This window comes from Amphiura filiformis, chromosome 17 (genome assembly GCF_039555335.1).
Source record: "Amphiura filiformis chromosome 17, Afil_fr2py, whole genome shotgun sequence".
NCBI classification, from domain to species: Eukaryota; Metazoa; Echinodermata; class Ophiuroidea; order Amphilepidida; family Amphiuridae; genus Amphiura; species Amphiura filiformis.
The window spans coordinates 19,053,532-19,075,451 of NC_092644.1; the positions used below are offsets into that span (position 1 = coordinate 19,053,532).

General features: G+C 37.8%; 2 protein-coding genes across 2 annotated transcripts in view; both read left to right on the top strand.

Moving 5' to 3' along the window:
* The window catches only part of LOC140137024 (uncharacterized), an 18,983-nt gene extending 14,613 nt beyond the window's left edge, over window positions 1-4,370 (top strand). The window contains exons 9-14 of the mRNA XM_072158684.1: window positions 584-646; window positions 1,150-1,281; window positions 1,713-1,793; window positions 2,495-2,575; window positions 3,474-3,566; window positions 4,336-4,370. Coding sequence (XP_072014785.1) covers window positions 584-646; window positions 1,150-1,281; window positions 1,713-1,793; window positions 2,495-2,575; window positions 3,474-3,566; window positions 4,336-4,370 — 485 coding nt within the window. The remainder of the gene's footprint in view (window positions 1-583; window positions 647-1,149; window positions 1,282-1,712; window positions 1,794-2,494; window positions 2,576-3,473; window positions 3,567-4,335) is intronic.
* LOC140137417 (uncharacterized) lies at window positions 4,340-19,497 on the top strand. The gene is made up of 9 exons (XM_072159068.1): window positions 4,340-4,453; window positions 5,510-5,611; window positions 7,633-7,814; window positions 12,557-12,695; window positions 13,654-13,752; window positions 14,518-14,640; window positions 15,317-15,338; window positions 16,449-16,570; window positions 18,592-19,497. Exons 1-9 carry the CDS (start codon window positions 4,376-4,378, stop codon window positions 19,063-19,065), a joined length of 1,341 nt encoding a protein of 446 aa, XP_072015169.1. The 5' UTR covers window positions 4,340-4,375; the 3' UTR covers window positions 19,066-19,497.
* Window positions 19,498-21,920: the final 2,423 nt, after the last annotated feature.

The following is a 21,920-nucleotide window of genomic DNA, read 5'->3' on the forward strand; positions in this document are numbered from 1 at the left end:
TTTATTTTCAAATGCATCCATGTGCTCTAGACACATTCAAAAGTGTCATATCGTTATGAATTCGGCAGACGGCCGAATCCGGATTCGGCTTTTGGTAAATTTATTTTACGCATGCATTACATTTGAATTAGAGAACAAGGGATCAATGCTGTACATAATAGAGGGCAGCATATCGATTTTTTTAACGGAGGTTAAGATGATAACAGCATAATTATGTAATCAATAGAGGGCGACGTACAGGGTTAGCTAACGGTGCATCGAAAAGTGCCAACGACGATAACCGTTAAAAAATCGATATGCTGCCCTCTATAGGTAAAGCATAGATCCCTTGTTCTCTAATTCAAAAATAATGCATGCGTAAATTGAATTTACCAAAAGCCGAATCTTGATTCGGCCGTCTGCCGAATTCATAACGATCATATAAACTATAACTATAGAACGTGTGCAGTGCTGTGCACCCTGTTATTAGGGTTAGGCAATGGCATAGCCAGGGAGTGAGAAGTCCTTCCTTCCACTAGTGTATAGAGAGTCTCCCATAAACAAAATTGATTTCTTCTAACAATGTAGTGTTTTTATTTTTCAGGTACAGAGAAGCACTGCTACACCTGTGGCAAGAAGGGCCACATAGCCGCTGACTGCATGACAGGTATGCACAGCTTACAGTAGTTGAGTGAATTGCAGTTTTAAGAGGCAAATACGTAAATTTAGGTATCGTATATTAATTCTTTGGAAATTTTTCAAAAATTGTGTATTGTTGTGGAAAGCAAACATAAAACATGAATTTTTTACAAAACAAAATTTGTTTAAATCAAAACCTGTAGGCAACGGTTTACCATGATGCAGCATTGGGATGAGCCTGTCCAAACTGAGTATGGGGCTGCCTGCACAGGTACCCTGTCGCTAAGGTACTTGTACCAGGGGAATACCAGTGTAGTATGCATGGGTGAAGTACCCACTGCTGGTAGGTCCTGTGCAGTAGCAGCATTGGTACGGGTTAGGTATTCTGTGTGTACCAGTCGGGTACCTTGGCGACAGTGTACCTGTGCAGGCGGCTGCAATAGGAATCTTATAGTGTAGAAGTAGGAGGTGCAGTTTTTCACTTAGTATTGTAATCATTATGGCGTTCTTTTTTTGATAAAATGTAAACAGATAGGTGTTTTAAATGCGAGAAGCCTGGCCACAGAGCATCCAACTGCCCAGCATACAGTTCATCATCATCATACAGTTCTACCAGGAAACGTACCTCTAGCTCTAGTCATTATGAGTCCAAATCACCAAAGAGTAAGTTTTATATGTGAACTATTTATGTTATATAAATCATTGAGTAGGCCTTTACAATGCAAGTCTCGGGTGTCAGCACAATGTTTCGTGTATTGTCTGCACATACTGGACATGGTCTGCAGTTTGCGTCTTGGCCATGTGACTCCCCCAAGTCATCAACCCCCAAAAAAAAAAAAATCAGCTGAAAGAGCTCATTTTTAGGTACTAATTTTGTAAAGAGTCCAATTTATAGAAAGGGTTTTTTTTAATATATTAACCTTACCACCAATCCATTGTTATATTGTTGACATAGCCCAGTCATTGTGCTCACAGCCAGGTCAGAAAGTTTATGACCAACTTAGTAGGAAATGGCATGAAAGATACATTTTGTAATAATGTGCATTTACCTGGCTCCTAACGTATTGATTTATGTGATCTTATTTCTCTTATAGTTGGTGATCAGAAGTGTTTGCGATGCGCGGGATACGGCCACAAGATCAGAATGTGTCCCTCCACTGACTCCATAGACGAGAGTAAGTAGAACATGGAAATTTTGAGTTTTTACTGGGGGTCAAGAGTTCTGCCGGGGGTATTTCCTCCATGCTCCCAGCACTTTTACAGTACTCCAAATGGGCTATTCCATTTGAAATATCTCTGTAAATATGTCAATTTCTTAAAATCGAGATACTAACCATTAGGGCCGGTGTTGGCACCATGTTTTGATGTCGACATATTTCGTATCTTGACGTCGTGTCGACATACATTTGGGTTCCGAAAAAATACGAGGACTTTTTGTTTTTCATGATTTTAGGAATATTTTTAAAATATCTAGAAACACCGTTGGCAATTTCATCAAAAACCAAGATGGCCGTCTTCATAGCGAGCCGGTTGCGATAAAGTGTACAATTTACACCGGAAAACAAGGCAAAATACTGCCAAAAGTATGACCCCTGAAGGCAAATAACCTGAAAAGTTGGCGAAATAGTAGGTAAAAGATAAGATTTAGCATTGCATTTTGATGAAAATGCATTGGAAAATGGCCAATATTTTGAGTGAAAATGAGCTTGCCTGACGAAGTTTTACTGGGCCATTGCCTGAGCACTATGTCGCCATGGACGAAGTTCTGTCGATATGTTGACATAATTCACTTTGTCGACAGGATTCCGACAGAGGACCTGTCGACACCGGCCATACTAACCATGTAAAATTGAATGCTATATTTTGTGCTCTGCAGAAAGAAAATGTCATTATTGTCAGGGAGTTGGTCATCTAGCTAGACATTGTATCTCACCAGGCGTCATTACCAAACCAGACGGTAAGTTTTATATGAACTACCTGCTGATTGGCTACAAGAGGTTTTTATGTTTTATTGAGCCAATCAGCAACAAAGTAAGAAATCTCATCAGGTGTCATTACCAAACCAGAAGTTTAAGTTATGTGTGAAGCCTGCTGATTGGCTAAAAGAAGGCTATAATATGATTTGTTGAGCCAATCGACCGCAAAGTAAGAAATAGTTGTACAACTGAAGAGGATGGACCTTAAATAGCTGTGTTGTAATTGGTTGGTTAGATGACTATACCACATGATGAACCAATCAGAAGCGTTTTAAAGATGGGCATTGGTTCTCAAGGGGTTATAAGCAGGGTTCCTACTGACATCTTGAAGAGTCATGGAAGTCAAAATAAAACAAATGGGGACAATCAAGGACATTTTTGTGTAATAAATGTGTTGGAATACCCATTCAAAGCGAGGTTTCCTACATTCTTAGTCATTGGGAGTGGTCTAGCTTGTAAGCGCTGAATTTCATTAGTTCGTGCATGCTGTCTATCACATGGTAGAGGATATGGTCTGTGTTGTTACGCAACATGCTTGTTGAGGTGCGCACTAGCTGCGCATAAGTAGCGTGTTGAAAGCATAGTGCGTAATACACCGTGCAGTACGCGCAACTGATTTTGAAAAAAGGTTTCATTCATTTTAGAATAAAAGGGGAGTTTTCATGACCATAAGTTTAGTAACTTATTTTTCCTAAAACTAGTTTTAGTTATCAAAATAATAATTAACTGACTAAGAATGAGAATTTTTTTTTACTATTCTCTACCTTGTGATAGACGACAGGCATGTCCATTGTTTTATCGGAGTCAAAATATTGAAAACACACGAAAATGTCCGCTTTTACAGTTGTGATATTAAAATATATACATTTCTTTCCCCAGAAACCCCAAAGACCACCAAAGTTGATACCGAGACCAAATTTATGGCAGAGAAGGTTATTAAGTTTGCTAAGGCTAGTTATCCTGTTCGAGAAGGTAAGAGAGACCAATATAATGCTAGAAATGTCACAAATTGATAGTAGTTCTCATTTTATCTTTTTTTTTTTGTCTTACACACCTTTGGTTGGTGAACGAATGCACTGCCCCCACACGCTGATAGGCAACTGAGGTACAGGTGTCTTTGTTCTGCTTTAGTCGTCAGCTCTCTTTGTAACATGTTGCGTTTTAATTGAGTTCATTCCCAGACAAGTGGACAAGTACAGAAAAGTACCAATCACATTCACATTATTTTCATTAACCCTAACTCGGTAAAATCTTACAATGAAAACCACTGCGCATGTATGCATTGCATGTGTCGGGCATGACGAAATCAGCCTAAGTCTTATATACCCAGGGAATCACTGGCTGGGCCGGCCAAACCCCCGTAGCTACAAGTCGGTGATCTTGTGCATGGCACCCGAGGGGTCTAAGGTTCGAATACCGGGGTGCCAAGTAAAAATTTGTTCATCTTATCTCCTTTTCGTTCCTCTTTTCCTTTCCGATAGCCAAAACTACATTTAGTGTTAGAGTTAAGCTTCTGCAAGCAACTCAATGGGACTTCTTTGGGACACGTATAACAAATAGGAAAGCAGCACGCTTGTTGATGCCCTTTACCATCTTCACCAAGTTTATGAATGTCAAGTGCCAAAAAAAAAAAAAAAGTAAAACAGTTACTAGATGCTAATAGAAATAATGAACTTAGGCCTCCTGCTTATGAAATAAAAATTTTTAGTCTCATCATAGTTTGTTTTGCTTCTATTTTTAGGAAGTAAGACCGTGCAGAAATTGATGAAGCCTTGAAAGGGATGGGAGCACGCCATCGTATAATGGAGAAGGAACTGCCGCCAGCGGCTAATAAGACCGACACTACCATTTCTAACCAGGTATTGGGCTGTTCCAGTTGATATCCATTACACCCCCTGTGGAAGACATGATCTTAATCGTACACAGGGAGTGTGAATTCAAATGGGGTTACCTGAATGGGTGATTCCATCTGAAACCCACACCCTCTGTGTGGGCGATTAAAGAGGAAGCCCCACCAGTGCAGTTCTTCTGGGATGAACCATACCTGCCTGGTTATCAAATTAATCAGTGGTATGGTTATCTCTGAATCTGACAAGTGCCTAGTGATGTAATAACATTAAAACATCAATTAGCACCAGTCAGATTCAGAGATAACCTTGTCACTGATTAATTTGATAACCTGGCAGGTTTGTTTCACCCGAGAAGAATTGCTCTGGTGGGGCTTCCTCTTTAAGGTCCATTTCATTAGGGGGTTTGTAGATTTCAACTGGAATTAGCACATTGTGTCATTGGATTTATACTGTGAATGAGAAGTGTGTGTGTGTGGAGGGGGTGTGTGCATGGGTTTTCACCTGCAGGTCTATATGCAGTGATTTGCTGTCTGTTATCTCCCTTCTTGTTTTCTTACGCTAATGGAATAGAGAATGAAAGTAGTTTCACTGTTGTGTGTGTGGGGGTGTGTGTTACAGAAAAATTGTCATTTTCTTTTTTGAATAAAGGTAGTGATCTCCTTGCAATACAAACCATTTAAAATAGTGTAAGACACATTAGGCAGTCTGCTTGTGCAATAATCATGGTGTGATAGTACATGTGAGTAAACTTAGATAGGAAATATTACAGAATATGTCAACAGTACGACGATATACTACAGATACACACCGTCCATGCTTATGCATTAGAAACAGGAATAGTTGTGTGTGGGTACACATCTATACAGGGTACTAGGATACACAGTTTGCTTCTTAATATCTTGAAATAAGAATGTTTGGGTGATGTGCATAATTTATGTAAGATAGAAAACAGATATAATCAGACAGCACACCTAAGTCTAAAATATCACAATTTTGTCCACTTCAAAGGAGTGCCTTATTCTCTACTTGGATCACATTTTTTGTATCCCTGATATTTTGTTTTAGTGCACGATACTAGCCAAACTGAAATGGAAGGACATGATGTACGATAGACTCGTGGATAACTTGTACTGCTACATATGTCAAAGGTCATTCCCATCAACCAAGGTAAGTGCACCAAACAAAAATGTCGCATATTGTGTGCTTTTATATATTTTGCTACTGAACGAAAGGGCTGAAGAAATAACTTGTGTTTAGATTTTACTAGTATTAACCAAATTTGAGAATGGGTGCCAAAGTGAATGTTCAATGTATACAGTTGACCATGTGTATGCATGTACTAGTCTATATGGTCGTAAGTTCAGAGTGTCAAAGAGAAAATAAACGGCAACATTTCTTTGAAATGTGACACAATCTGCTCCATGGGAGCTAGAGGAGGCATTTTTGAAAATTGAGTTACTACACTTAAATACCTGAAAACGCCAAAGATTTAGCACATGTGGTTATAAAGTTTTGTGACGTGTATTTCTTATGTATTTTATTCGTTTTCTTTTTAACTCCACATCTTTGCCTTTATTTCAGTTTCAAATTTGCCGCCTTTGGCCCCCATGGACCAGATCGTGTCACAAATAAACTTTCTATAACTTGCCCTAAACTTTTTCGCTGTACTTTGACTTTTGAAATATTCGCTGGAATAGTGTGATGTCATAATACAGCCTGTATGCCTACTTTGGTTCAAGGACATGTTCCCAGTCATCCACGGTTCCTATTGACTTTGTGTTGATCAAAAGAAGTTTACATCCACCTAAATGGCATTATCTCGAAAACAAGACAGTTTTAAGAGCTAAAAAACTTGCCCAGTTCTAGTAATTAGTAAAATAAATCATAATATCCTGCTTTCATGTCTTAAAAATGTGAAGTTTTCTAGAAATTATCATATTCTTTTTACCAACTGGTTGGTTTCCAAAAATCCAATTGGTCATGCTGTGTGAACATTGTAAACAGGGGACGTCCTTGAGAGGTGCTTGAACCAAAACACTTCAAATTGTATGCATGGCTGTCTTTATCCAAGGTGATGATGTCATCACTATTCCAGCGAATAGACAGGGGATATAATTGAAACAAAAGTGTTGCTATACGTCTATTTCAACCAAAGAAGAATCAAAGAGTACTGACCCTGCTGTGTTTGTGTGTTCCTCATGGAGGCCACTTGATGTACCTTAGGATTATTTCACTATGCGCTTGGCAAAAGCATGTGGTCGTTTGTGTTCTGCGTGTAATGCGCTTGTTGTCAGAAACGTGCGCTAAGCACTGCACGCGCAGACCTTTGAAACTTAAAGACGCAAATAATCGTTCAATTTCTGGATCTTACCGATGCATGCTGGAGGTACATCAAGTGGCATCCTGTGAGCGACAAATCAAGATGGGAGATTTGCCATAGCATTATGTATGGAGCAATTTTAGGTCGCTAATCTTTGGATATAATATGTTTCATTTCAACAGCAATTCGCACTAAAATATGATTTGTTAGTGGTAAAGTTGATTCACCTTCCAAATTGAAAATATAGTATGTTTGATTACAAAAATGCAAAACTTAGATAGCTGAGAGTGAGTTAAAGATCTAAATGAGCTTGAAGATTTAAAAGAAGATTAACAATTTTGTCAATGGCTTAATTTTAAGCCAAACAAAGCATTTGTTAGCATATGTATTATAGCAGATTCAACCCATCGTGGAACGTCTTTCAAACCAATTCAGGCTACCGGGCGATCATGCATATCACGCTATGAATGACTGACATTGCAGATGATTGACCCGGCAGTCTGGATTTGCTGTAAAAACGTATAATGATGGGTTGAATCTGCTATAGCCACACGGTGATAGTCTTATAGAGACTTTAGAGACGTTATGCAGATGATCTCAGCCTGGAAAGAGCATTCCGATTTATCATTACTGATCAGATGAGTGATGTACAAGCATTAAAATTGAAGAGAATGATGAGTTTTAAAGTTGTAAATTTGGATGAAGAGATAAATGATTGAATTTCGAAAAAGAAGCAGTTGATAATGTCGATCAGAACATGTTGTAAGACGAAAAAACTTAAAATTTCTAACACATGAAATGTTCATATAGTAAAATGTGTGTGAAGATGAAGACAGCATGTTTTATCCAAGACAATTTCTTTTTACAGTATTATCAGGAGCATGTGACGAGCAAGGAGCACCACAATTTCCAGTCCACCTTGCAAAGTGCCAAGGCTGGCTGGGCAGTGAGAACCAAGTTGCTGAAAAAACTCTGTGGCCTGCCCAGCATATATGTTGATGATGGTAATGATGATGATGATGATGGAAATGATGAGAAAACAAGTTCAGGGTAAGAAAGAAAGGAAGGAAAGTGGCGAGAAGTTTGGCGGAGGAGGCGGTAGTAAATTGTATATATAACGAGTTGAGATTTCTGCTTCATAGAGCAGATTTTTGTTGTTGTTGTATGTATCTGTAATATGAAGAAAGAAGTGGGTGATATAAATTCTCTGTAGCATTCTAAGAGATGGGAAAAATATGAAGGAAAGTTTTTGAGTTTGGGAAGACAATGAGAAGTGAGAAAATGGGAAGAAATGCATTTTTATTACCATTTTTATTGCTGAAGGGTGCCTTGTAAGATGTAGTAAAGAGTATTCACAAGAAGAATTGAGCTGCTTTGGAAAAAAAATATAGTTTCTTCGGTTGGAAGACGTTAGATGGGGATTATTGTTGTTGAAGAGTGGCTGGAAAAGCTACTTTTTAATATTCAGGATGAAGTAAATGCCCATGTTTGAGTGTTGATATAGAAATGTATGTAGTGTTTATGATGAGAAAGGTGGAAGAGAAGAAATTATAACTAATGTCTAAAAATGGATGAAACATGAAAGAGACTGAAATATAGAGTTACAAAACAAGGTATAAGGAATAAGACTACGTCAGTGAAAATGTGCAGGAGTAATGTAGCAGTTAGGATATCATTGGGATAGTGGAGACATTGATTGTGAAAATTAGATTGGTATTGTGACGAAAAACCAATGGATGTGACAAAGTTTGCGTTAAATTGCACTGGAAAGCTTCAAATTTGGCAGGAGCGTAGGCTTGCGACATTTGAGTGTTTCAGAGCTGAGACGAAAAAGGCCGGGCTTGGATGATTTGCAGAATAGAAGATGGATGACATAAAAAATTAACAGAATGGAAAATGAAAGCGTAGAACAGAGAAACAAAATTGGAAAAAAGGAAATTTGAAGGAAAAAGATGGAAGAAAAAGAATAGATTAGAAAGGAAAGTGAAAGAAAAAGATATATGAAGGAAAGAAATCTGAAACTAGGAATATTGCAGTGAAAAGGGATATGATATGGAAAGAAAAAGAATGGAAAAATTGAAAAGAAAGGAAGAAAGAAGGTATGTAGAAGAAAATGAAGAGCACATATTCAACATTTAGATTGAATGAATCAACAAAGGTGGATGTACAGCTTTTGGAATGAGCATAATCGTGTGAGAAGCAGTTATCTTAAGAATTTACCAATGATGAAAGTTGATTGGGAAGTTTATGACGCAAAGATACAAGTTGGATCATTGAAGAATTTGTCAGTGATCACAGTTGACTGGGAAGTGCGTAACGCAAAGGAACACGTTGGATCATTGAGGAATTTGTCGGTGATTAAAGTTGATTGTGAAGTACGCAAAGAAACAAGTTGATTTTGTCAGTGGTGAAAGTTGATTGGGAAGTTAATGACACAAAGAAACAAGTTGGATTATTGAAGAATTTGTCAGTGGTGAAAGTTGATTGGGAAGTTAATGACACAAAGAAACAAGTTGGATCATGGAAGAATTTGTCAGTGGTGAAAGTTGATTAAGAAGTACATGACACAAAGAAACAAGAAGTTGAATCATTGTCAAATTTGTCAGTGGTGAAAGTTGATTGAGAAGTACATGTTGGATGAAATGGATTTCTGATTTGATACAGATGAAACTAATAAACATTCTACAAGTTTGATGCATGACAATTCTTGAGGGCTTTATGTGCTGAGGGAGTTAATCACATGAAGATGAAAGTTAAAATGGACAAAATTTGTTGTCATCTTTACCTGAGAAGATGTGTTTGCTGTTGTAAAAATTTGCTAATGTGGAAAGGCAAGGATTGTTGAAAGATGATTGGAACCATTTATTTATTGTAGATGTGATGATGCATGTACGTATTGTAGAAACATTTTGTGTCGCCTATTGGGATGAAGAGTAAAATTGATTTGGAAAGAAAGAAGGAGATGTGATAGGTACAATAGCAGAGAAGCTGAAAGGTGGGCTTGTTAAATGGACATTTTATTGTTAAGAATAATGGAAGAAGCAAGCTTGGAGAGACCTTTTGAAGATATGGTTTACCTACTGTTGTGGGAAAAACAGAAGTCAAAGAGAAGTAGCAGATGTATTTAGTTCAGTAGAGTGTATGCTTTGCCAATTATGATGAAGCACAGCATTTCTTGAGGATTGTGATCTGTAACTTCTTGATTGATGTTTATGGGGCAACTTGATGGTTAGCAATGTTGATGATGATCTTGTGTTATTGAATAACTGAAGCCATTGATCTGAGCAGAGATTGTGGATTTCATCAGGTACCATGGATTTACTTTTTTCTTTGAAAGCTTGGATTTACTGATGATTAAATTGTATTGCATTTTTGTGTTGCCTGAACGAATGTTCAATGGAGACACTAACCAGTCCCAATTCTGTCTGTATAAATGTGTGGGGTGGGTGTATGTGGATTAGAGGGTACAAAAGTTACAATGTAGTGCCAATCCTGTAAAATCCCTTTGAGACTACGGGAGACCTGGAAAACTTGTGTAATAATGCCACAAATCCTGCACATTCATGCCAGTTAAGTTTTGACTCCCTCAATCCCATCACAATTTTCTCCACTCTGGCATGTTACTCCCATTCCACACAAACCTCAAAAAAGATAGCAATTGTAGTTGGATTTTAAGCTTTTGATGAAAATATGCTGGAGGTACATTATTTTAGTCCCCATGCAGGGTAATCCAGTAGGGCTGACTTAACAGAGTGTCCTGCGGTGAAGTATTTGCAAGCTCCATTCTGACTGGTGATTAAAGTGATAATATCATGTAATTGACCAATCAGAGGCAATGTTAGATCGGCAGGTAGTGATCAGGGGGTTAAGCAGCTTGCGGAAGCTATAAAAGAATGTATACTGAAAAATTCAATGTCACAGTCATTCCTGGTGTAAATGTATAGTGGTAGTAGTATTACAAATGAAGGATACAAGCATATAATTGAGGGTACACCAGGACTCTCTATACCGCCATGTGCAATAGCGTGGCCAGTTATGGGGGAAAAATTGGGGATATTGGGGTCCTTGCCAACGGTACTCAGAAACGATCGAGAACAATTATGTGTGATAATCACACTACATCGCACTGCGTCACTCCTTTGGTACAATCAGTGCCACAAAACGTGTCTAGTATCGTGCACAAGCACTGGTTAGTTTCGGGTGCATTTCGAGCAAAACACAAATATCCCCAATGTTTGCCGCATATATGTGTATCTAGATGGCGGTCGAGTCATGGTTCTCAGGTTTTAATCCCATGGAGTACACTAACATAAAAGCATGATTAATTCATGGAGATTGCTTGAGGGCGCAACACACTAAGGGCTACCTCCATTGGGCTGTTCCAATTGAAATCCATATAGCCCTACGGAAGACATGATTTAAATCTTCCACACTGGGAGTGCGTAGTTCAAATGGGATTACCTGAATGGGTGACTCCATTTGAAATCTACACCCCTGTGTGGGAGATTTAGGTCATGTCTTCCATAGGTGTAGTATGAATCTCAACTGGAATAGCCCATTGACAGTAGTAGTGAAAGAGTCTGACCAAAATTCTGATGGCTGTTGGATTAAAAGAGGACCGTGGTGCATCAATTAGGGAGCAGATGGCTGTAGTGTAAAGAATTTTTTAAAGTAGTAGATAAATCTTAAGCAGGAAGCTGACATGTACAAAGGAAATTACATTCAGTGGTGTTGAAAGATGTGTCATAGGAGTTTGACTTTTGTACAAAGATCACAAACCTAGTAGCGATGTATGATTACTATTAAAATGATAACCTCAAGATGATATTTGTGGATTCTAGACAAGACCAAACAAAATCCTGAAGGTCAGCCTTAGAGCTAGTTCTTATTACCGACCAGTGTAATGAAAGCCCTGTTTATGGGAAGCTCAGGCTTATTGGAAACTTTGTATGTTCAATACTTTGCAAACCAGAGTATGTTAAATGCCCTAATTCTCTTCACTGTTATGGAGCCAGCTTTCTTCTCAGATTGGATATCTTTTAGAAATTAGTATAGAAAGATGTCGTGTGTGGTAAATGACACGATTACACACTGGTAACAGCGCTTTTGATGAGCGTGCCGTGTGGTTCGGCTTATAATAGGCGAAAATTGTTTTTTTGTTACTGCGCATGTCAATAAAGCACCAACTTACGCTCGCGTAAATTGACATAATGGGTGCGCCAGTCACGCGTTGCTAAACACGCAACTAGTATAAGGACCGTGCCCAACTGCGTGCATGCCATTCTATATCAATACAATGAATCTTAATCTTATGAATCTCGGCATTAATTAATGACATGTGTGTCTTGAAACTATCTGCCATGCATAGCGTGATATGCATGATCTTCCGGTAGCCTGAATTTTTTTTTTGCTTGTAAGCCGAACAAACTTTAACAAATCACTGATTGCCCCTTGAAGTAATGGGCTATTCCAGTTGAAATCCATACCCCCTATGGAAGACATGATCTTAATCTCCCACACACAGGGGGGGGGGAGGTGTATATTTCAAATGGAGTCGTCCTTTCAGGTGACCGACCCCATTTGAAATTCACACTCCCTGTGTGGGAGATTAAGGTCATGACTTCCCTAGGGGGTATGGATTACAGCTGGTTCAATTAGGTTAATTTCTATTCTTCAAATGGTAAAATTTATCGAGTAATGCTTCTTACATTATTGGTTTTATATTTTCATTTTTTCCATCAAAACTTGCTACAATTACATAACAAAAAAGTTTTTCCATACTTGTTTTGCAGAGAGAACACTGAGCTGCGAGCCATAAAGCCAGATCTGTACTCCACCGATGCCAAGGACACTAAGTACTTTGTGTGTCGTGTGTGCCACAGCTGGGGTGAAACACCATTGCAGAATCACTTTGATAGCGACAAACATAAGGTAGTGTAAAACTTCTGTTTTCTCTAATAAAAGCTAAAAACATGGGAGGTAGATTCTGGAGGGGTGTTTCGGTGGAGATGTGCAGCTGGGACTGCGAAAAACTAGCCGACTTTGACTACCCGACTAACCAAATATGCCGAAAAACAAACCCGAAATTATATCAATTTTTGACAAATGTGTGCAAATTTTGTTTTAAAAAAAACAATGAAAAATTGGAACTTTCTCAAGAAAATTTTGAAAAAACACCCCTCTTTTTTTCAACCAAATTTTCCATGAAATTGGAATTTGAGAGCCATCTATAAACCAAATCAAAATGGAGATGGGCTGGACATGTTGCCAGAAGAATTGTTAACAGATGGACAAAGAGATTGTTGGAATGGCAACCAAGAATAGGAAAAAGAAGAAGAGGTAGACAGAAGAGGAGGCGGAGAGATGATGATATAACATCATATATTGGTACAACATGGGCGAGAGTAGCATTAGATATAAAGGTATGGAGTGATCAACTGATCATGAGGACGGCTACATCCAACAGTGGATTGACATAGCCAAGATAGATAGATATAAACCAAAATGGCTGAAAATGCACAGAGTCTAAACTAAATAGTTTGAAATGCACCCCAAATCTGCCGCACATCCTTGTGCCCTCATTTCCACTCAACCCCCCACCCCCGGATCAATTCCATTTACCACATAGTAGGTTAGTTATTGTAGGTTATCATTACAGCAAACATCATTGGGCAGGAAGAACCTCAAATGTGCTTTTGGCCTCTGAACATGTATAACACAAAACTGCCAACAGGTTACATAGGAGGTTTTGCTTTAAACATGTTCAGGGGCCAATAACACATAGGGGTTTTTTCCTGCCCAGTGACGCAAAGTAGATCTTGTCCTAGTCCCCTATAATTTGTGACTCTGTGCCTACATAATTCTGTGTTTGTATATTTCTTGCCAACAGTTCTTGTATGAAAATCAGTGGAAATGTGAGGATTGTAATGCTTATTTCAGAGCTTACAGCGACTTTACTCAACACGCTGAGAGTATGCTGCACAAACAGGTCAGTACATATTGCACACCATAAAGTCATGAAGAATCATTCAATGTGGACCATTCTGTTCATTGCAATACTAAGGGCACATATTTATACTGTCCCAGAAAGGGAAAATATCCTTACACTTGGAAAAAAAATCGTAATTTTAAAACTAAACCATATTTGGGTAATTTTTTTTTTTTAAAGAAGCATTATATGTGACATGATCTGGTCCATGGGGGCCAAAGGTGGCAAATTTGAAACTGAGATAAAGGTAAAAATATGGAGTATAAAACAATAAAATACATAAGAAAATAGACATCAAAAACTTCATAACTTTAGAACCAAGTATGCTAGACCTTTGGTGTATTCAGTAAGTGATAGCCTATTGTATGTATAATGTAATAATTACAGTAACTCAATTGTCAAAAATGCCTCCTTTGGTCCCCATGGACCAGATCGTGTCACATATATATTCTTGCACATTATGGCATCCCATTGAATCCATGTGACTTCCAGAAGTAAAGTTACAAAGCATTTGATTGGATGAAGGGTCAGTTTTAAAAGTGACAATTGACGATCAAAAAATTTCAGCTAAAATCAATCAATTATAGCCAAAAAACAGCTGAAAGATTTTAAAAAAAGGAAAAAAGTACCAAAATCTGGGTCTGTTGAACATTTTAACAGCATAATCGGAAAATGGTATTGATATTTGGCGGAGTCCTAACTACAGTGAGAAATCCTAAAGCCTAACGAATACTTCTCATTTATGCTTGTACTACACCATGATAGGTACTAGTTCAGATGGGCAAGGCTACTGATGATTCGGAAGAAGATGCAAGCTCCACTAAGAAACGATCACACGAGTCGTCTGGTAGCGACAACGCAGGAGCGAAGAAGAAAAGATATTCTGCTGTAAGTCACTTATGACATGCTGAAATGAGTCACTCTTGACCAAGATTTAAACAATTGAAAAAAATTGCAGTAATTTTGAAATAAATTTAATGTAAATTAAAAATTTATCTTCAACACTACACTATTTTTTTGCTCACCTGGAACGTTTTCACTAGCTCGACTAGCGTCTTCAGCAGATGGTGATGCTGCGAACATTTTTGAGGTGGAAAAACACCGTAAAGATTTGCCTAATGGCTCATATGGGTTCCCTTGACGTATCTTGAATTTGTGGCACAAGCTCAAAGTGTCCTTCTGTACAAATCCCACCAGCAAGGGCACAATATTTGGCATTTTTGGTCTAAACATTTTAATTTTGTTCAAATTTGATATTTTTTTTATCGTGGGTGAAGCCCAGAATATTTGAGATACAGGCAAATATAAATCGCCTCATAAAAAAGAAATGATTGATGACTAAATCATCATTGAAATTATAACTTTTGTATATTATGTGCTTTATTATGCTTGTACCTGATAACATTTACAAATTAAAAACAAATTAAATGCAAATTAAATTGATTGCGACTGCATTGATATTGATTATGACATTTATCCAGTGTAACTGGGGCATTAATTAAATAATATTCTTATAAATTGCATAGATGTAACTTGTTTATTTATATTTTTTTTTCTTTCACAGGACAAAGGTGATGATACACTTGGTAAGATAATTTCCTTTCTATATGCTGAGCTCAGATTTCAGTCAAATTTTTGTGATTTCCCGTTGTTATTGAGCCTTTTTTTTTCAAATGTGACCAACTCTGATCCAATCAGGCTAAAATTTGCAATAATGAAACTGAATAGGCAAAAAGTGAGGAGATAAAAACCAGTAATAAACACAAGGCTAAAATCTGCAATAATGAAACTGAGATATATGCAAAAAGTGAGGAGAAAAAACCCCAATAATAAACACAAGAAAATGGATGTATATACTGCGCCAATAAAGTATCCTTACACTTGGAAAAATAATCACAATTTCCAAACTGAACAATATTGGGGTAAATTTGTTTTTTTAATAGATGCACTATCTAATCCTGCACAGTATGACACCACATTGAATCCAAAGTGACTTCAAGAAACAAAGTTACAAGCATTTGATTAGACGAAGGTCCAGTTTTAAAAGTGACAAACTGGCCTATTCAAAACTCCACAGACTCAAGAGAACTGGTTTGAGAGTGGTGAATGACTAATTTATGCGTTTGGCTTTAATTTGAAACAAAAGGAACGAAAGAAAACTGAAACAAAAGAACTAACAAATAAAGTGAAAGTTATGAAAAGTATAGAGAAGCAAAAACTGAAATAAAAACTGCTTTAAATAACGCTTCAATTAAGAAACTGTGTTGTCTCTTTGTTTTGCTTATTGGAATCTTTTTGCGCCTTTGTATAGGCCAGTTTGTCACTTTTAAAACTGGACCTTCGTCTATTCAAATGCTTGTAACTTACTTCTTGAGGTCACATTGGATTCAATGTGGTGTCATACTGTGCAGGATTAGATAGTGCATCTATTAAAAAAACAAATTTACCCCAATATTGTTCAGTTTTGAAATTGTGATTATTTTTCCAAGTTTAAGGATACTTTATTGGTGCAGTATATAAAAGGTTCATAACTCTACAACCAATTAATCAAGAGACCTGGGGATACAACAATAGTAAGTGCAGGTAAAGGGGGGGGGGGTGTCAAGCTGTCAATTGGAATCTCTGTTGGCAGGGATTTAATTGAAAACAACTGTACCTGTCTTAATATTGGTTGTGATCTTTTTTTTTTGTTATAGGTCTGCAATTTTTGCTACCAGTGACTGGATTCTACTGCCAGTTGTGCCAGAAATTCTACAACGAAGCCAGAGTGTCCGAAACAGGTCACTGCAACACTCAGTTGCATCAATCTAAACTCCAGGTTAGTAACAAAGTTACAAGTTGCTTCCAGAGAAAAACATCACTCTCTTGACTGTGGTGAGTGTACTTAGCTTAAACACAGGATTCTGATTCAGTCATTACGACAGACCTGTAATTGGCCGATTACGTGTCGGCGCTATCTCTGGCACAGAGTATCACTCATGAAGGGAACGCAAAGCCTGGCTTAAGTCATTCATTAACAGATTTTAGCATCCTCTAGGGTATGATTCAATAGATATCCACAAAAAAGGTTATTTGCAAAATTTGAAGTTGATGCAGTCATTGAATTTGCACACATGTGTATATTACCATGCTCCATAGACCATTGTGTTGTAATTTTGAGCTGCCGACGGCCCAAAAATACAAATTGGTCGACACCTTTGTCTAAGGACCGAATCATGCAAGAAATTTTATGCACACAAAAATAATTTAGTCCTAGGTTTCTGCCATTATAAAAAAAAGGAAGTTGGAGGGATGAAGCTGTGGATCACAAAGTGCCCCTTCGGTTAATTCACAATACGATGCGCCTCCAGCGGTAGCTATACTCGGGGAGCTAGGACCACTTTCTGTGCACCCTTTAGGACCAAACCAAGCGATACTTTTTAGGTTCTGAGATGACCCCAAAACACAATCAAGATGTTCCCAAAAATATAAACTGGCCCCAAGGGGGGTAAAAGGTCATCGGGTCATAGGGTCAAAATTTCAAACTTGTGTTGAAAACCATTCCAATGTATTCACTAGTCACAAGGATTCAGAAAATGTATAGTTTGACCTATCTAGGATGTACCGTTCTTGAATTATAAACAAAAAGGTCAAAGGTCACGTTTTTGCTTCTAATAGATGGGAAATTGAAAACATCAAAGTGCTCGATTTTGCCAAAGAGGGGTCAAAATGTTCGTTTTGATGAAACAAATCAAATAAGTATAGGATTGCACCATCTTGGATGTTTCGTTACCTAGGTAACACAGCAAAGTAGGTCAAGGTCAATAGGCCTCAATGGTAGGGCCTACTTGACCTATTTTGCTGTGTTACCTAGGTAACGTAAGCATGCAAGATATTACAATCCTATCCTCATTTGATTTGTTTAACCAAAACGAACAATTTGACACCTCTTTTGGAAAAATCGAGCACTTTGTTGTTTTCGATTTCTATAGAGCCAAAAACGTGACCTTTGACCTTTTTGGTTATAACTCAAGAACAATACGCCCTAGATATGTCAAACTATACATTTTCTGAATCCTTGTGACTAGGGGAATACATTGGAATGGTTTTCAACACAATTTGAGCAGGTTTGAAATTTTGACCCTATGCAAAGTGCGATGACCTTTTACCCCCCCTTGGGGCCAGTTTATATTTTTGGGAACATCCTGATTATGTTTTGGGGTCATCTCAGGAACCTAAAAAAGTTGGTTTGGTTTGGTCCTGTGGGGTGCACAGAAAGTGGCCCTAGCTCCCCAAGTACTAGGGAAAGGCCAAAATATGCAGTGCATCATGGGAAACTTTTGACATCCAAAGCCTGCGTAATACAAATTCAACACAGGAACATATCATTGTGTGTTTAAATGTCAATATAATTATGTAACACACGAATGTACACTAAAATCCTTTTTAGCATTATTATTATCACACTTGCGTAAAAATCCAATGGTGGCTAGGAAGGCGATGTCGACCCTGGAGGTTAAAAATTGGGACTAGCAAGAGCAATCATTGGCGGTGCATTCTATTATGAATCGCGAGAATCAATTAAGGCGACCATCATTAATTTAAAGAAAGAATATGGGCATGAGGGCATCAATCAAGTAAACTCATATTTGTACTTCCAAGCTCTTTACTTGCTTGAATTATGATTAAAAAAGGTTCAAAATAAATTCTGTATCATACTTTAGTGCCAAACGACCTTTGACTGAGGTGGGAGGGAGTGTTAACTCCTTATTAGAACTTGAACAGTTATAACTTCTTACTTTTTGCAGTGCTACCACTCTGTATGTTATTTATGATGTACCTTTTCTCTAAATTCTGCAGTTGTGGCGTGTAGAGAAGGAAGTGCAAAAGATGAAGAAATTCACGCCGGAGATCGGAGGTGGCGGAAAAGCAGAGAATTCCCAGGAGACGGAGAAGGATAAGAAATCCGACGACCAACACGAAAATGGCGAAGAGCAGACTGTCGGCGAAGGAAGCGGTGGTATAGAGGTCATGCAACAAGGACAGGAAAATGAGGATGTTGACATCGAAGGAGGTGGCGGTGAAGCTGCAACGGACAGCAAGCAGCAGTGGCAGACGCTAACGGACATTGACGATCCCAACAACGAGAATCCGCAGACGGAAGATAGCGCCAACGATGCCCAGCAAGGAAGCGAGCCTCTGGAGGCGGAAATCAGCAGCGACGAAGATGAGGATGATGAGACCATCAGAGCCACGAGGAGAGGTAGAGTGACACGGTCGGTAAAGACCGGGCAGAGTCCAAAAGGGGGTAAAAAACGTGCCAAGAAGTTGTAAATATCGTAAGGGGCTTTTCCAGTTGAAATCCATCCACCCTGTGGACAGCATGATCTTAATCTCCCATGCAGGTGGGCTGTGTAGGTTTAAAATGCAGTTGCCCTTTAAGGTTTCCCAATTTGAAATATGCATACTGTGTGTGGAAGAGCAAGGTTGTGTCTTCCGCAGAGGGTGTATGGATTTTAGATGGAATAACCCAGTCACAAGTTGCTCTGTTAAAAAATGACTAAAAGTGCACTGAATATATTTGTGAAATGCTGCATAATTTACTGTTGAATTCAAATATTCTGTAGCTTTACATGTGATGCATTGTGTCGTTGAGCAGGAAAAACCTCTTTATTTGTCATTGGCTCCTGAACATGTGTAAAGCAAAACCTCCTATGGAACCTTTTGACAGTTTTGTTTTAAATGTGTTCAAGGGCCACAACTACATAAAGGACGATTGCTGGTCGGTATTTTTATGTAGTCACTGTATTTGATGTATCGGCTGGTTTTTTTTTATGTCATCATGTTTCATGTGGGTGTAAAGGAACAGGTTATAATTTATGTAAAACATCTTGTTTAATTAAAAGGTTGTGGGATTGTATTGTAGGTCAAATGTTAAGATTCAATTATTGAATCAAGAATTCTTTTAAAAAGGAACACCTGATGGGTGTTTGGGTTTATCAAGTTCTTAGTTTTGTAGAAACTAGCTGCTGCAATTCTTTCTGCACTCGCTGGTATATGAGCTGTGATAAGCATGTAAAAAGTGGTTCAATTTTGATCCAGCGAGTGAGATGTCAATAATGGGCTATTCCAGTTGAAATCCATACACCCCCCATGGAAGACGTGACCTTAATCTCCCAGAAAGGGTCTAAAGATTTCAAATTGAGTCGCCCATTTAGGTAGTCCCATTTGAAATCTACACTCACTGTGTGCAAGAATAAGGTCATGTCTTTCACAGGGGGTGTATATATTTCAACTGGAATAACCCAATTCATGATTTAACCAATCACACTATTAACTTAGTGATGCATGGTTATGGGCATATAATTACTGTAAAAGTAGAAATTTTCGCGAGGTTTTTATTTTCGCGAATTTCGCGAGTGGACATAAAGTCGCGAAAATAAAAACTTTTGCATTACATGTAGGTTTCTATTGTATCAATATCAAAACCGCGAAATTTAATTCTCGCGCAATTAACAAAATCTTCAAAATCGCGAAAATATCTTCTTGCGAAGAAGCATGCGTATAAATCGCTCTTGTACGCATGTGTACAATGTATACGCTCTCTGGGATTAGGGTGGTACCTGTGTTTTTTTTCAACGTGCGATCAGGAAAATAGGCACCTACATCACCACCAAACTTGATGTGAAATGAAATGAAGTATCTAGTTTTCTAATTCAAAGGTAGGTAGGTTTAGAATGTAGCATTCTATTGTATGTTTGTATTAGGCTTTATATTGTAATGCCACATTCCTTCTCATCCGGACCCTGTTTTATGCATGTCATGTACAATATGATAAAAATGCAAATTAATATACTTGCATAAAAAATGAGTATACATTATATTCTGTTTGAATTGGAGTAAATATATGCCATATGATCAAACAGGCACTAACTAGCCTTTTTTATTTATGTATGGCATACACAAAAAGAAGGCAGTATGTATGTATGTAAAACTCGGGCCTTAAAATTGTTACCTTTATTTTGGGAGCTACTTTTGAAAAAAATACCCCCGTAATTTTACTTCTAGGGTTACTCTCAGGATTGCAAGGACTAAATATCCACAATCCCCATATATTTTGAGCCACATGCTTCAAAATAGTTTCCTTTAAAAATCTACTTTCAATCAAAATTCAACAAATCACATGCGTAATTTAATTATCCAGGGCATATCATCTTTTTGAGCTCTGGTAAGATGCAGCAAATTCAAAAGATTCTTACCAACTTTGTGTAATGCCATCCTTGTGCCCGACATAAAGGGTAATTGTGATAAAAGTAAACTATTTTATACATATATTTCAAAGTAGAGTTTTAGGGGAATATAGGTAATAGTTATGGGATTGTAATATTTTGTAGAATTAGTTGTAAACTGTTCAAAATGTGTTATCACATTAGTTCATTTGAGTCACTTAATGAAGAACTGAAATTTGATCAAAAATAAGTGGAATCATTATATTAATCACAAAATTGTTGGTAGTTCTTTTGAGTCCTTTTGTACATTACAAAATGTTACCCTCAAATGTACTGTTTTATATGACAGGTAAGGTTTGTTCATTGTTCTATACTTTGATCAGCTCGTAATCGGCGGGAATTGTTAGGCTTTTACCACTACGCCAAAAAAGTAGATCCGCGTTAAGAGTGATATTGTTCATCTGGAAGATCTACAATGTGCATGTTAAAAAAAGTAGGTAAGTATAGGACTTGAATTGTGATTTTTCTGGCGAGGTGTCACAAGACAATTCTCTAAATAAAATATATTGATATTAATCCGCGATGTTAAAATTCCCGCCGATTACGAGCTGATCAAAGTTTATGTCAAGTGTATATTGACTGCTCAGCGCCAGAAGTGGGTAAGTGCAAATTACGTGTTTCTCATTTTGGCAACAAATGGATGGTTAATTCTGCCCTCCATAATAAATGCAAGTGACTTTGGGGTCTAAGCATGGTCACTTTCATCTAACTGTTTAAGTCACTTGCATTTATTACGGACGGCTGAATTAACTGTCCATTTGTTGCCGAGTAACACATAATTTGCACTTACCTACTTCACTGAGCAGTCGATATATTATTAAGTGAAGAACAAAATGGGAAAATGTGAGTGTGTCAAGTCAAAAAGAGATGCTTTTGGGCAGGATCGTAAATGGAGAAATC

Coding starts and splice junctions, on each gene's coding strand:
- LOC140137417 (XM_072159068.1), top strand. CDS start 4,376: ATGGGAGCACGCCATCGTATAATGGAGAAGGAACTGCCGCCAGCGGCT. Junction 7,815..12,556: donor GATGAGAAAACAAGTTCAGG/GTAAGAAAGAAA, acceptor CTTGTTTTGCAG/AGAGAACACTGAGCTGCGAG. Junction 16,571..18,591: donor TGCATCAATCTAAACTCCAG/GTTAGTAACAAA, acceptor TAAATTCTGCAG/TTGTGGCGTGTAGAGAAGGA.